Source organism: Protopterus annectens, chromosome 8.part0 (assembly GCF_019279795.1).
Source record: "Protopterus annectens isolate FY-2018-M chromosome 8.part0, PAN1.0, whole genome shotgun sequence".
Taxonomy (NCBI): Eukaryota; Metazoa; Chordata; order Ceratodontiformes; family Protopteridae; genus Protopterus; species Protopterus annectens.
Window position 1 is genome coordinate 1,782,397,356 of NC_056741.1, and position 15,673 is coordinate 1,782,413,028.

Below are 15,673 nucleotides of genomic sequence, written 5' to 3' on the forward strand. Positions count from 1 at the left end.
TGAAATTTATTGTGTGTGATTGTGTAGAGTTTGTTTTGGCCCACCTTCAATCCAGGGCCTTTTGGTCAAACTCTTTAACTGAACTTTTAGTGTTTAAAGTTCCGGTTATTACACCTAAGGTTGTGTTTTACACAGTTTCTGTAAGCCTTGGCTTTTTGTCATTACCGATTCTACAGTGATTAAATTTCCTGTCAGGAATTGTTAGCATTATGTCTCAAGCCCCTAGGCCTTCGGGCTTTAAAAAATGTACTAAATGTGCTTTTAAGATGTCTGTTACTGATGACCATCTACTTTGTGTTTATTGTTTAGGGGCAAAGCACTTGCAGGAGTCATGCAGCGTGTGTCACGCTTTTTCCTCTAGGGTCCTCCAGGAGAGGAAAAATAAATTAATTCTCAAAGGGTTGATTAAACCCTCCTTTGAAGAAGCCTTGTCTTCCGCTCCGACTCCTGCCAAAAAGAAAAGGGCTTCGGCTCCGACCAGTCCGTCGGATCCGACTGCCAAGAGACCTAGGCAGCCCTCTCCTTCGGCTCCAAAGACTTGAGCCGAGGTCGACGTCTGCCTCGATGCCTCCAGTATCGACTCCTCGGACTTGGCCGATGGCTGGGGCATCGAGAGGCGGGTCACCTTCCGGCTCCACTGCTCGGAGCCGACAAGGGTCGCCAGCTCAGACACTTCCTCCTCGGCGCCGAAGTCTACCTCGGCACCGATGGAATCTGGTGTGTGTGTTTCCTCGGCGCCGATTCTCATCGAGTCGCCTGGGCCGGTCCCCTAGTCCATTGGGGCCGAGGAGAGGTCTTCTCGAACCCGTTCTGTTTCCTCTCGGTCTTGAGAATGTCGGATTCTGATATAGACAGGGTGCTCCAAAGACTTTTCCAGTCCCCAGTCTTCCAAAAATTGTTTCGGCTCCGACCCAGTTGGCTTGAGCCGATGGCCATGACCCATCCCATTGCTATTCCTCCTCCGACTGCTTGGCTCCGTCGGAGCAGGTGCTCTTGGAGCCGGTGGAGATCTCAGGGTCGGCTCCGACCCTTACTCCAACCCGGGCCTCGGGTCCGAGTTTGGTACGGACTTCTTCGGCTGGACCCGAGGGTGATGTTTGGGACCGATGCTCGGTTCCGAGCCTCCTCTCGGTGCTTGCTGCGGGACTTCCGTCTACTATCATGGCCCGGAGACTGGGCGCTCCCAGGATTCTGGAGGTCCGGCTTTCAGGGCCATGAGGAGTGCCTTGGCCAAATCCTCTTCGGTCATCTCTCCGGTTTTACCAGCACCTTCCCTGGGCGTGGAGACTGGGTCCTTGGTAGTTCCCCTGTCTATGGCCAGCGGAGCCCCGCGGCCTGAGGTTACCCCAGTGGGGTTCCCCTCTTCCTGAGGGTTTTGAGTCCTCTCCAGAGGAACCCCAAGGAAGAGATCGTGCAAGAGGAAGCACGTGGACTCCCCGAGTCTATCACATCGGACACGGATATGGATGATGCAGAGGGGTCCCCTAAGTCGTCCTCGGATGATGTCTCCTTTGCAGACATCTTAGAGATCCTCAAACAACGAGGCGGCTGGATGTCCAAACCCCTCTGCGGACGAATCAGTGCTCCTCAAGGCCTTTGGGGCTCAGCCCTCCGCCTCTTGGGTGTCTCCGCCCTTCGACGAGCTTCTGGATTTAGTTTGTCGGGCGTGGGAACACCCGCATACAGTGGAACAAGTACCTTCTCGTCCAACCAAATTCTTATCTGCTCCGCCCGAGAAGGAGTTCCTTACTAAGGGCGTGGCTGTCGATGCCATGGTGGTGGCATCTGCTACACAGCAGGGCGTGGCAGAGGCTTCAGCGTCCATCCATCCTCCTAATAAGGAGTCTAGGAGTATGGATAGGTGCGGGCGCACCCTGACTTCAGCGACCTTTACCTTAAGGTCTCTGAATTATTTGGCACATTTACTAGGCTTCAGAGGGATCTGGTCAAGGAGTTGTCAGACTCCCTCTCGGGTAACCTACCTGAGCAGCTAGCCCAGTCCGTTAGCTCTCAGTTGGCTATCCTGGCGTCAATTGCTAACTCGTCCATGAGGCTCATATCTTATGCGGCCGAAGGCGGGTAGAGCGGCAGGCACAGGCGTGGCTCTCGTGACAGGCCTGGCTCCGCTTGTGTCAGTTCTGGAGGCCTTCAAGTCTTCCTTGCCCGGCGCTCCCTTTGATGGGTCCTCATTGTTTGGACCCAAGGTGAAAGACACCCTTACCGCTGTGAGCAAGAGGGAAAACGTTATCTGCCGTGGGCCCGTTATTCCACTCCCTTTGGCCTTACCCCAAGGCCAAAGGAGGGAAAATGTGGTTCCGAAATCTAAGTTTTTCTCCCAACAGCAGGAAGATTCCCGTCCAGAGGCAGAGGCGGGAAATTTTTCAGGGAGACGCCGTCCCAGAGGCGGCAGAGGGCCCCGCAATTCTGGAGACCGCGAGTCCTTTCGTGGCTCTTCAGCCTCCCACACGACATGAGGGATTGCCCGGCTGTGCTGCTCGGAGCCAGTCGGGTGTCGTTTGCCAAGCACCTAAAAGCCTGGGAGTCAATCACTCAGGACAGATGGGTGCTTCGGATATTGCCGGAGGTTACATCATCCCATTCAAATACTCACCCCTCCGTCCAAGAGAATCCCGGACCCACCACCCAGTCAAAGGGAAATAGCAGCCGCAGAAGCTTCAAAGCTGCTACAAAAGGAGTCATCCAACCGGTCCCCACAGACCAAATCGGATTAGGAAATTACTCCAGGTTCTTTTTAGTGCCAAAAAAGACAGGGGACCTGAGACCAATATTGGATCTCAGCAGACTGAACCTATCCGTTCACAATCCAAATTCCGAATGGTCACGTTGCAATCCATTCTCCCGTTGTTGGAGAAGGATGTTTGGATGTGCTCCATAGACCTCAAGGCGCCTATTATCACATACCGATACATCAGGCGTCCAGAAGGTATCTGCGCTTCAGCCTGGGAGCCAGTCATTACCAATTTTGTGCTCTGCCCTTTGGTCTCACCACAGCCCCAGGGTGTTCACCAAGTGTTTGGCAGTAGTGACGGCTCACCTGAGGAGCCTTGGATTCCAAGTGTTTCCCTATCTCGACGACTGGCTCCTGACTGCCACCACCAGGCATCTACTTATGGACAACCTCAAAGCCACCATCTCCTGGGTGTTTCCCTGGGATTACATTCAATTGGTCAAAGTCTGTCTTGCTGCCCTCTCAGCGCATAAAGTTTATAGGAGCAGAGATAGACTCAAGATTGATGCGTGTCTTTCTTCCTGCCGAAAGGATCCGAACCTTACAGGGCCAAGTGCAAGCTCTGATCTCGAGATCCAAAGCCCCAGCCAGGATGGTCCTACAGGTTCTAGGCTCAATGTCTGCCACGGTACTTTTAGTTCCTCTAGCAAGGTTACACATGAGGATTCTTCAGTGGCTCTTATCAACTCAATGGACCTTTCAAGATCTCCCCCTCAATCATCTCATCATGATTACGGAAATATGCAAAGGGACCTGCTGGTGGCTTCAGACATCCAACTTAGATCAGGGCAAACCCTTTGTTCTCCCTCCAGCGGTTACCCTGACGACAGATGCCTCCCAGATAGGGTGGGGGGGGCATTGTCTGGGCAGGCTAGTTCAGGGCTCCTGGCTTCCGGACGGAGCTCTTCTCCACATCAACGTGTTGGAGATGAGGGCTGTACCGATCCCTACAGGCCTTACACAAGTTCCTTCCTCAGGGTATCATCGCCATCCACACAGACAACATGTCGGTGGTTTGGTATCTGAACAAACAAGGAGGGACCAGATCGTATCCCCTTTGCAGAGAGGCCATGAGAGTGTGGGAATGGGCTGTAGCTACCAACCGCTTCTTGGTAGCGACCCACATCCCGGGAAAGTCAAATGTATTGGCGGACAAATTAAGCAGGACAATTCTCTCTCCTCACGAATGGTCTCTAAACCGCACAGTAGCAGCCCAGGTTTTCAAGAGATGGGGGCGTGCTGCGATCTATTTGCGACTCCACAAAACACCAAGTGCCAAAGATTCTTCTCCTTGATTCCACATCAGGAAGTACCGGCCATGGATGCTCTAGCTCAACCCTGGCCAACAGGGTTGCTTTATGCTTTTCCTCCAATCCCACTCCTTCCCAAAGTCATTCAAAAGCTTCCCAGCTAAGGTCTTCAATGATTCTGATTGCCCCATACTGGCCTCGTCAGATATGGTTTCCTTACCTGAAAAGCATGCAGTGGGCGATCCGTGGACCTTAGACCTGATCCCGGATTTGCTAATCCATCAGTCGGGACATTGGCATCAGTCTCTTCAATCTCTCAAATTGACAGCTTGGCTCCTCCACTTCCGACCTTAGTCAGAAGCCACACACTAGACCCGGAAGTTGTTCACATTTTGTCTTCGGCCCATAAACCCACCACTAACAAATTGTACCTCAGTAAGTGGAAGAGGTTTGCTATCTGGGCTCAACTCAAGGGCTTAGACCCTATCACTGCTCCTGTCCCAGAGGTTTTGAAATTCTTAACATCCCTATTTAATCAGGGATCTTCTGTCTCAACTATTAAAGTTCAACTAGCTGCTATTTCTAAATTCCATGAATCTACGGATCCTCCTTTGATGAGCAGCAGGCTATGCAAAACATTCATTAAAGGTGCGAGTCTGTTAAGACCACCAGTTTTCATCCTGCACCTCCGTGGGATCTTGATTTAGTGCTTGCATTAACATCTCCCCTTTTGAACCGGCTGCTACATGCGATTAAAATACCTGTCATGGAAAGCGGCATTCTTAGTGGCTATTACTTCAGCAAGAAGAGTCTCAGAGCTTCAAGCCCTGTCTATTAAACCACCATATCTGATTTTCCACAAAGATAGAGTATCTCTTAGGCCTAATCCATCCTTTGTCCCAAAGGTCTGCTCTAGTTTCTGTCTTCAACAATCCCTAGAACTACCAGTTTTCTTTCCAAAATTCTCTAATGAGGCAGAATACACTCTCCATAAATTGGATGTTCACAGGCAATTACGCTTCTATTTAGACAGGACCCAGCAACTTCGTAAGTCAGACCAGTTGTTTGTGTCCTTCTCAGATAATAAATTGGGCCAAACCATCACAAAAGCTACAATCTCAAAATGGATCAGAGATTGCATAACTCAGGCCTATTCTTCTTCAAATAAGCAACTCGCATCATCTATCAAAGCTCATTCTACCAGAGCTATGGCTACTTCTATAGCTTTTCATTCCAAGCTCGCTATTTCGGAAATTTGTGCTGCGGCTACTTGGTCCAACCGCACACTTTCATTTCCCACTACAAATTGGATGTGGCATCTAAAGGGCGAGCTTCATTTGGTTCCACGGTACTCCGGAGTGTTTTCCAGTGAACCACCCAGGATTCACGTGCTAGGGAGGCTGTCCCATCATTCAGAATGTAGGCGAGATAGGATCACATAACATCTTTTAGTTATGTACTCACCATAACTTCAGATGTTTGGGATCCATCTCGCCTACATTCCTGATACCCACCCTCCTTCCCCCTGCCTTGCAGATCAGAAGAGATAGAACGGTTTTGAGCTCCACTGTTTTTATCTTGTTTCATCTGACGATGTTATATAAGCAGGGTATGCATGTGTGCATGTATGCGGACAAACTAGATCTGGGGGACTGTTGGTGGTGCATCCTGGGATATAGTAAGCTCAGCCAATAAGAGACTTCGCTCTTTGGCATAAGCGTGCCGAGTCGGAGCCGAGGGATCGGCTCCGAACCCATCATTCAGAATGTAGGCGAGATGGATCCCAAACATCTGAAGTTATGGTGAGTACATAACTAAAAGTTACTGCAGTACTGAACTTGTAATGATCTAGTATGTCTTTGCTCTGATGTTGCTCCCCCCTCTTTTATTACAGCAAAACACAGAGAGTCTAGTTTTGATGTTGTACTATCAGGGCTGATAACACATGCTGCTGCAGTGCACAGTTCAGATGTTCTAACAGAAATTGCACGGATTATGAGACCAGGAGGAAAACTTCACATAGCAGAGCCCGTAACCTCAACTGGTAAGTTACAGAGATCATTCATTCATTCTCTCTGTATGTCTACGTTATAATTTAAAGTGAATTTGATTGTTGGGTTGCATGATAGGTAAGAAATGTGCTTCGAGTCATATTATGATATTTAAAGGCTGAAAGGGAATGCTTAAAAACTTGAGACAGCTCAGTTGCTTACAGCAATACCAGATTTGAGCAGCTCTTTAAGAGACCTTTTCTAGTATGTAATGGATTAAAAAAATCTATGTACCTCTGCAAGAGGTTCAGATACAGCAAAGAAAATGGCTGTATTTATCTTTGTGGACTTCATCAGTACTTTGCTTGTAAGAGTGATGCAGAAGGACTGAAGAGCATGGGCAGTATAACTATTTGTAAAGAGGGTGTGTGTTGAGCAGGAAATTTCCAAGAAGAAACTTGAGCAAGTTATGAAGTCAAACTTGTCATCAGACTTGTGATTGCCCAAGTTTTATAGGAGCTGGTAGTTCTGGGATTGACATTGCTTAACTCGTTTGTAAAGTAATTGCAGGGTTAAGAAGCAAAATCTGCCTGTAGGTTCATAGGTAATTACTAGGCTAGCTGCCCTTGTGGGCCATTTTAAGTCTTGCCAATTTTCCTTTTTGTGTTCAAAATAATCTATTTCATTTGGTTATAGATTGGCCTTACCCATCCCATGAGCAGTAACTATATATTACCGCTAATGAGAATAACTGGGATCATACTATAGATAATTTGATATGATCAATGCATGGGTTAAAGCATTTAGGAGCTGCATCTGCCCATCATTAGGTGTGTGTGTGTGTGTGTGTGGGGGGGGGGGGGGGGGGTTGTCCTGTGGGAAATTTTCAGTTTCCCATCCATAGATGTAAGTAGTTCTTGAATATGGACAGAGATTAACTTTGTTTTATGTCGATGGGGAGTCTGTTCCAGAGCAGCAGTATCTTCTGAAAGATACACCAATCCCTCCAAACCTTACTGTTGTTGATGCAGAATAGGTTCAAATTCTGTTTGACTGATTGGTGATGTACAGTAAATCCATCAGTAATGTGTGAGGATGCCTTTATGCCAAATACAGGTCACCTTTTAACAGTCTGTAGAATATCAAGTTTAGTGACAGGTCTTTGAGTCAGTCAATGTAGGGCTTGCTGTTTTGGCCTTGTAGTAATATTTGTGGGCATTCCAGTTGTTGCATGTATCTGGACATATACATACCAAAAGGTGCATTATATTTAATGATTAGCTTAATGAAGGTTGAGAAAAAGAACATTGATATTCCTAGATCTGGCCACAATCCCTTTGTTTTTGAGCTGTGTAATATAGAAGGACTTTCTGAGAACAGTAAACATGTTGGCCAAATCATAGGTTACTGTCCACATAAATTTCCATATCCCAAACAACTGGGTCAACTTTTAGGGGTGTATTGTGTTGTCAATGGTAGTTCCCTTGGAGTAGATGGCTTCCCCAGTCTTGGTGCAGTAATTGGAAGTTTGGGTGTTGTAGGGATCTTCTTCCATTAGTGTATAAAAATGCTACTGCTGTAGACAGATGATGCATTCATTATAGGGCAAATAGATATGTGGGTCTATCGTTTTTTCCCAGTTAGGGGTCGCCACAGCGGAACTCCAGTCTGCTAATGATTGGCAGTGGATTTTTATGGTACCGAGGTGCAAGCCTGACGACCAACCTTCAAAGGCGGCACACCTTTTCACGCACATACCTACCTGCATGTCTTTAAACGTCACCGGACCGTGGTGAGGGCATGCAGACTCCACACAGAAGGCGCTCCAGCTGAGAATTGAACCGGAGAGCCTCTTGCTGTGAGTTCTAACCACTGCACAGCCGCGACCCCTCAAATAGATATATGGGTAATGCATTTTATTTATTTTTTATTTTCATTTGTTGACTGGGAGAGTGGAGGCTCGGGGAAAAAAGCTTCACAAATCAATTACAAGCAAATATAAGGAGTATACAGAAGCAAACATATTTACATACATACAGCACATAAAAAAAATCCTCTCACAATTTTACAGTTGGAATGAGCCAATACATAGAGGAGTTACAGAATAAGATACATAGGTGAGATCTGCATCTAGGAAGTTGCATCTTTTGCAATTTTATACAGTTAGATTGTGTACAAGTTTGACATAGTCAGGTGTATAGCAACAGGTGAAACAACAGAGTTGAGTGGTAGGATATATAGATTAAGTATAAAAGCAAGTGTAAAGACAGAGATAGAAAATTCTAAAAAATTGAGTGATGAGTATACTTATACTTATGTGGCACTAGGGAGCAATGAGGGCACTTGTTTATAGTTGCATTATCATAGGTTCATAGATTAGTACTAAGCTAACTGCCCTTGCTAGACATTTTAAGCCTAGCCAATTATCCCTTGTGAGACCTTGTGTTTGTAAGGCAAACACCTTAACCATTAGGCCACCCTCCCATCCCATCAAACTTACAACCTGCTGTCCTTCAGAAATCTTGATAGATTTTATCCCCCTTAAACTTTTCTTAACATCTGTGTACAAGTCTGATTATGAAGTTGATGACTTACAACCCTTAACCTTTTTTGGAAAAGTTTTCTGAAGTCTGGATAGCTGCTAGGTAGTGTAGCTGTCTGTCTGTCCGTCTTTTCAGTCAGTGCAAGGTGTCATGAGCTTGCCAGATCTATACATTATATGTTTTGGACATAAATTTTTAAGCAGGCTCTGTCCAGCATTGGTTTGAGCACAAGTGAAATCACCCCCTTAGGAGTATACAAGGCAGACAAAAGAGCACATGCATATTTCCACTGGTCTTACTGTTTTTCAACCCTGAGGATCTTCCTTGTTAGTGCTCGTATGTTTAGTTTTAAAGCTGCATAAATTAATGATGGTCTGTATTATTTAATTATTTAGAGGGGAAGTTGCTTTCTTATTTAAACTACATGGATTTGAATATCATGTGTGTGCTGGGTATGCCTTTTTGACTTTTTGCTCACGGTTGTCTTATCTAGTGGACATCTCTGTTTCCAAAATGGTGTACAAGTTATAGTTGTCCTGTTTTCTACACATGGTTTGTTCATTGTTCTCCAACTTGACTATACTGCATTTTTTATTATTGAAGGAACAATTACTGTTAAAAGTATAATCTGATTACAGTTTTCATTCTCCCTCAACACTTGGGTTTGGATCTAACCCTCAGATCCAACTCCTCAATTATTTTAGCTTGTGGGCACTAGAAAACTGCTGAGATCCTCCCTTACCCGTAATGCTGTATCTCCTAACATACCTCCGATCTCGTTTGCTGCTTTCATGTTTTGACGTGGTCGCTTTGAGCTCTCGAGCTTGTTAGATTTATCTTCCCAAACTCGCTCTTTTGTATTTCAATAGTTTAAATATTAATACCTCCCTTTCCTATATTGTTTGTGTATTCTTGCTTGCCATAGTTGGTAAGTTTGTTTTCCTTACTCTTTTGCACTTTTAGTGCATTCCTTAGTACCATTGTTGGAATGTTTCTAATTTTCTATTTTTCCTATCTGTCAAATACAAAAACATTTTTTTGCTTGTCCTTTGTTTTTCTTAAAGGGTCCATCTGGTTTTGAGAAGTGCCATAAATGTGGGCACAAGTCACCGCTTTCTGATGCGCATGCTTTATGCATGCACTGTTTGGGCCCAATGCATGTACAAACTGATTTGTGCTATTTGTAAGGCTTTCAATCCACGAGCGATCACACACAGAAAAAAGGAACTTGTTTTGAAGGGGCTACTACCCTGTTCTTTTTCAGAGGCTATTTCTGGGGCTCAGCCCCCCAATCAAAACACAAGGAGTCTTCTGCCGAACATTCTGGTCCTTCCAGATCCTCGACCCCCTTTGTGGATCCTACCATGGAACCACCAAGGAAAAAATGCAAGAAGTCTGATCCAAAGACTGTTCCTACCCAGCTGGTGTCTGAGTCAAAAATGGCTTCCTTGGATCTTAGCCTCTCTGATTCAAAGCCTTTACCCAGAGACATTGTATTCTCCCACTATTGACCCAGTACACTCTCTTGTACCCTTCCCATATCTCGAATCCCACTGGCACTCTACTCCATCAGTGACATCATCTTGTTCATCCAGAAGTCTGGCCGAGGCAGATGAGGACAGAATGATGAAACTTCTCTCTCTACAGATGGGAGTTCTTCCGGCTCCTAGCCCTTTGGGTCAGGAAGTCCTTGTTTGCACTACACCACGGATCTCCGCTCCTTCTCAGATCTGACCTGTCATTTTGGAGTCCTTAGATCTGAATTTCCCCAAGACCATCTGTATCAGATCCGAAGATGATAGTATCTTTGGCTCCGGGGCTTTCTGTGAGTGCACTGGTTCTGACTGCGGCTCCAAGAGTTGTCTGCCTCGGAAGTCCAAGGAAAGGAATTTTGGAGCAATAGTGTACCTGTAGATGCCATGGTTGTGGTGGCCGCTACCAAGCAAGAACAGGGAATCCAGGGCTTTGGACTGATTTGGGAAGCATGTGTATGCTTCAACGACCTTTGCCATCAGATTGAAGTATTTGGTACATTTTTCAAGGCTACAGAAGAGATCTGATGAGGGAACTTTCAAAATCCCTTTCTAGGACCAGTACTGCTGAGACTCTGGCTTCTGTGGCCTTGCAGTGGGTACCTGCAATCAATTTCTAACTCTGCCATGAGGCTTATCTCACATTCAGCTAAAGTTACCTCATGGGCAGCGGGTTCAGGCATTTCCATTAGGAGGCATGCTTGAATGGCTTGTGTGACTTTGCGGAGTCCTTCAAGTCTACTTTCACCAGTGCTTCCTTTTGATGGAAGTTCTTTATTAGGCTCTAAAGTGAAGGACACATTCTCCATTTATGAGCAAGATGGAAAGGCCCCCTTTTCAGTGGGACTACCTTTTTCAACACCTCGAAGGACCTTTTCCAGGAGTTAACAAACAAGGAATGTGAGAAATGTGGTTCAAAGTCCCAAGATCCTTTCTGAGATCAATGTGAAAATAGTTCCCCCAGAGGCAGAGAGAGGAACTCAAATGGAAGACGCCACCCACATGGCAGAGGAGGCCCTCACAACCAAGGGCCTAGACATTCCTTCTCTGACCGACCCTACCAGAACTCCTGAAAGGAGGCCTGATTGTCCATCACTGGAGGCAATCGGGTGGGGGGGATTTATCCCTGTACCAGAGAGCCTGGTTAGACTTTACAAAAGATACATGGGTGCAGATTATTATTTCCAGAAGTTAATATATAATTCCCTTTTCCTTACCACCTCCACTATATGCAAATTTCTCAATGGTCCACCCAGTCAGAGGAAAGCAGCAGCACTAGAAATTCAAAAGCTGCTAGAAAAAAAGTCATCCAAGTGGTCCCACCAGACCAGATAGAATCCAGAACTTAGGATTTTTTTTTTGTGTAAAGAAACCGAGACTGGAGACCGATTTTGGAACTCTGCAATCTATACAAATCAGTTCAACACACAAGTGTCTGATGGTCACAGTTCAGTCCATTCTGCCCTTTTTGTGTAAGGACGAGTGTATGTGCTAGATGGGATGTGTACTATCACATAAAAATGAACAGACAATCCAGAAGTTATAGCCACAAAGTGGTAAAAGCCACAACTGAAACTAAACAGTAATCAGCACACAACCAAGTAAAAATTCTGGATGATGACCAGAAAAACCACTGTGAATACTTGGATATAGATGAAAAACTTTTTTATTCCAAAAGACACACCATAAAAAGGTTAAGCTCTTTCAGCTGTGAACAACAGCCTTCCTCAGAACAAAGTTATGCCAGTATGCTCCAGCTTTTATACACAGTCAGATACTCACTTAATTAAATAATTGCCCAGATACCCGCCAAAATTATTTAAAGGGGTATTATCAACTATATACAAAAGTTCCAACATACTTCCTTCATCTCCGCACTTCAACCATATTGACATGTTCACAGTAATTATAAGGTGTATGTAATGCACATATACCCATAAAATCATATACATATGCAAATACAATTGAATGACATTCAAATTAAAAATAACAATAAAAATAAAAAATAAAAATAAAATAAGTAACCTGAGTCTGGCTATTCTATACTATTCACTCTAATGTATTCTACTCTATCCTACACACATAAATATAAATATATAAACCATACATACATTAAAAAACCGTACTAAAAATAACATATGGAAGAATTGTTACTTCCGTAGCAAAATACTACTCAATACTGGAACAGTACCCTAATAGATGCACCGAACTTCTATACTTCATATCTACACTGTATGTTGCCAAATGGCCATTCCCCTTTATCATTGAATGTGTTTACTCACAATAAAGCTAGGAAGGGTTTGATACTCACAAAATCATTAAGACCTGGTTTTCTGGTTGAGTCTGTCAGAATCTGCCATCTACTCTCACTTGCTGCTAACTCCATCTTCCAATTGCCTCCAATGGGTGTGATAGGGATCTGATCTACAATAGCAAAAATGAAACTATGATCTATCCCTTGTTCCATAACATGTCTATATAACGCATTTTTACTATCGCATTTCTGTATTCTATATGTATGTTCATATATGCGTTTCTTTAGTTGTCTTTCAGTTTTCCCAATATAGTGTGCATTACATCTGATGCAAATCGCTATATACACAACACCCTTCGAACAACAATTTCCTGCTTTACATCTAATACGTGTATTGTTAATATCTAGTCTGATGGTTTTAGCTGTATTGATGTACTTACATTGTTTACACCTACCACACTTTGTTGTACTTTTATGTACATCTACTTTATCCTTATGGTGACTAGCTTTTTCTAACATCCTTTTGATGTTGGGTGCTGTTTTATAAACACATTTCGGATGTTTCTCCCAACTTTGTTCATCTCCTATTGATGTGATAATTGTCCAATGTTTTTCAACTATTTCTTTGATCAAGTGTGTGTGTGGTGTATAAGTGAGCACACAAACTCTACCTTGAAAAATGTTATATCCCTCTCCCTTGCGGCATTGTGTAACATCCTAATAATGGTGGATACCTCTTTCCCCATTCGTTTCTCACATATCCAATAATATCATTTAACATTTTTGATGGATATGCCCTATCCAGAAATAACCGCCTTAAACCTTCCAGTTCACTCTCCATAATACTCCTAGTAGAGGACATCCTAGCTACTCGGATGCATTGTCCTTTCACTATATTTTTAAATACATGTGGGGGGTGACAACTGCTAAAATGTATATAATCATTTGAAAATGTGGGCTTTCTAAACAACTTAGAAATAAAACCCCCTTCATTGTGACTAATAAATACATCCAAGTACGCTATTCCAATGTTACTACTCTTATATGTAAACTTGAGAAAACTGGTAGTGTTATTTATATAGGTCATAAACTCCTGTATTTTTTCTCCAGGGCCATTCCACATGATAAAAATATCATCCAGGTATCTGGCATAATATGAAATGTCAGAATAATATTTGCTGTTGAATATATACTCTGACTCCCACTCCAGCATGACCAGATTCGCAAAAATGGGAGCACATGCTGCTCCCATGGCCACTCCACTTGTCTGTTTGAAAAATTCTCCCTGGAAAGCTATGTAATTGTGGTCCAACACAAGTCCCATCATATCACATATCAATGATATCTTATTCCATGTCAGATCTGAATATTTTCTTAAACTACTCGCAAAAAATTCCAAGCCCTCTTCTTTGGGGATACTAGAGAATAGGTCCTGCACATCTATAGTAAGATATATAATGTTAGAATGCCATTTCTCTTTAGTTAGATCACCCAAAAATCTCCAGGAGTCCTTCATTACATGAGAAATAGATTTATATATATCCTTGAGCCAGCCATCTATAAGTTTCCCTATGTTAAAAGTTTTCGAACGGGACCCTGAAACTATGGGGCGAAATGGGGGATTCTCCATATTCTTGTGTATCTTTGGAATTCCCACCATCTTGGCTAGTACTGGGTGATCAGTCTTAATAAAGGAATACGTGTCATTACACACCCTGTTGTCGATCAAGTATTCTTCTATAACCAAATCAATCCGTTTATGTCCAATATTGATTTGGTTAATAGATACATTCTCATAATTTCCTGACTCATGAAGGAGTTTATAGAGCGCTTCATTATAAGTATTGGTGTAATAAATTACTGCACCACCGCCCTTATCGGGCTTCATAATTCTTAACTCTTTATTATTCATGAGTGTATGTAATGCTTGTCTCTCAAGTGTTGTAAGGTTGTCGATCTCTGACAATTTGGTATTCCTGATATTTTTATACATCCAATATATGTCATTACAAACCAATTTTTCATAGTTCATGACTTGCTGATTGTTATCAGGGATATATGTACTTTTCTTTTTAAGATTGGTCCCTGCTATGCCAATCTGTCCCTTCTCATCACTATAGTTCATATTATTAAATTGTATAGCTAGGTTTAGTCTTCTGCAGAACATTTTAATCTCTTTAATGTTATCTACTAACTGCAGTTTACTTGTGGGAATATATTTCATACCTCTACTTAATAATAATCCCATCTCAGGATTCACCATCGTTTCCGTATAGTTGTACACCTTAAACCCATCAAAAGTACTAATTTTTGGAAACGTATCAGTTATTTCTGGCGTACTTGTATAGCTAGCGTTGTCACTTGGACCCACATCACTACTATATTTCACTACTTCATCATCTCTCTTACATTCAATTATAACATTGTTTTTAGTTGTGTCCTTTACAATAATAGCCTCACTGAAACTAGTAAAAATAAAAAAAACAGCTTCTGGGTAAAAACAAATGGAACTTTATTTCATGATAAAATATTCAGTAAGTGTTTTCAACTTGTTCCACAAAACTTCTTCAAAATAAATAAACTCTCTATTCAACCACATTAAATACTTAATCACATTAATTGATCAATTAATTAATTTATGTATGTTTTAACCCATTTCTCCTTGGGTCTGTTGTAAACTCTTCTCTGTTATTCAGGCCATGTGGATAGCTATCATTTAACTTAGCCTGACACAAATAGTCTGTCCAACTTAACTTATCCTCAACATTAAATATCCTTTCATAGTTTTCTGTTTGATGTAAGACTATGAATTTAAAATCGGTCTTACTCTTATTAGTCTTATAATGCTTACTAAAGTACATTTATTTTGCCACATTTTAAAACTGGCATACTTATACATTCTTCTATACAACTCTCTAGTTCTCTAGTGCTGTAGTTGCATGTTACTAAGTAAACCATAAATTTCGATTTGCATGTATATCTACACTTAATTAACTTTGATGTTATTCACAATTATTTTGTTAACATGTGTGTGTGTGTATGTATGTATGTGTGTATATATATATATATATATATATATATATATATATGTATATGTATATATATATATATATGTATATATATATATATATATATGTATATGTATATATATATATATGTATATGTATGTATATATATATATATATAAACACCCAGACAGCGGCAAACTTTGGGACATCAGAGTGGATACAGACTGTAATAGCAGGAATATAGTATATGTGGCACATTGTGTGATATGTTTCTGCTATTATGTAGGAAAATCGAATCGTTCTTTGCGTGAACGAATCAGAGATCACTATTATTGTGTAAACAGAA

At 42.7% G+C, this 15,673-nt stretch overlaps 1 protein-coding gene across 3 annotated transcripts in view; it reads left to right on the plus strand.

Moving 5' to 3' along the window:
• Positions 1 to 15,673, plus strand: part of CIAPIN1 (cytokine induced apoptosis inhibitor 1) — a 589,375-nt gene that overhangs the window by 171,890 nt on the left and 401,812 nt on the right. For all 3 annotated transcript variants that reach the window (XM_044081283.1, XM_044081282.1, XM_044081284.1), the window contains exon 3: positions 5,894 to 6,043. In XM_044081283.1, the coding sequence (XP_043937218.1) occupies positions 5,894 to 6,043 (150 nt within the window). The remainder of the gene's footprint in view (positions 1 to 5,893; positions 6,044 to 15,673) is intronic.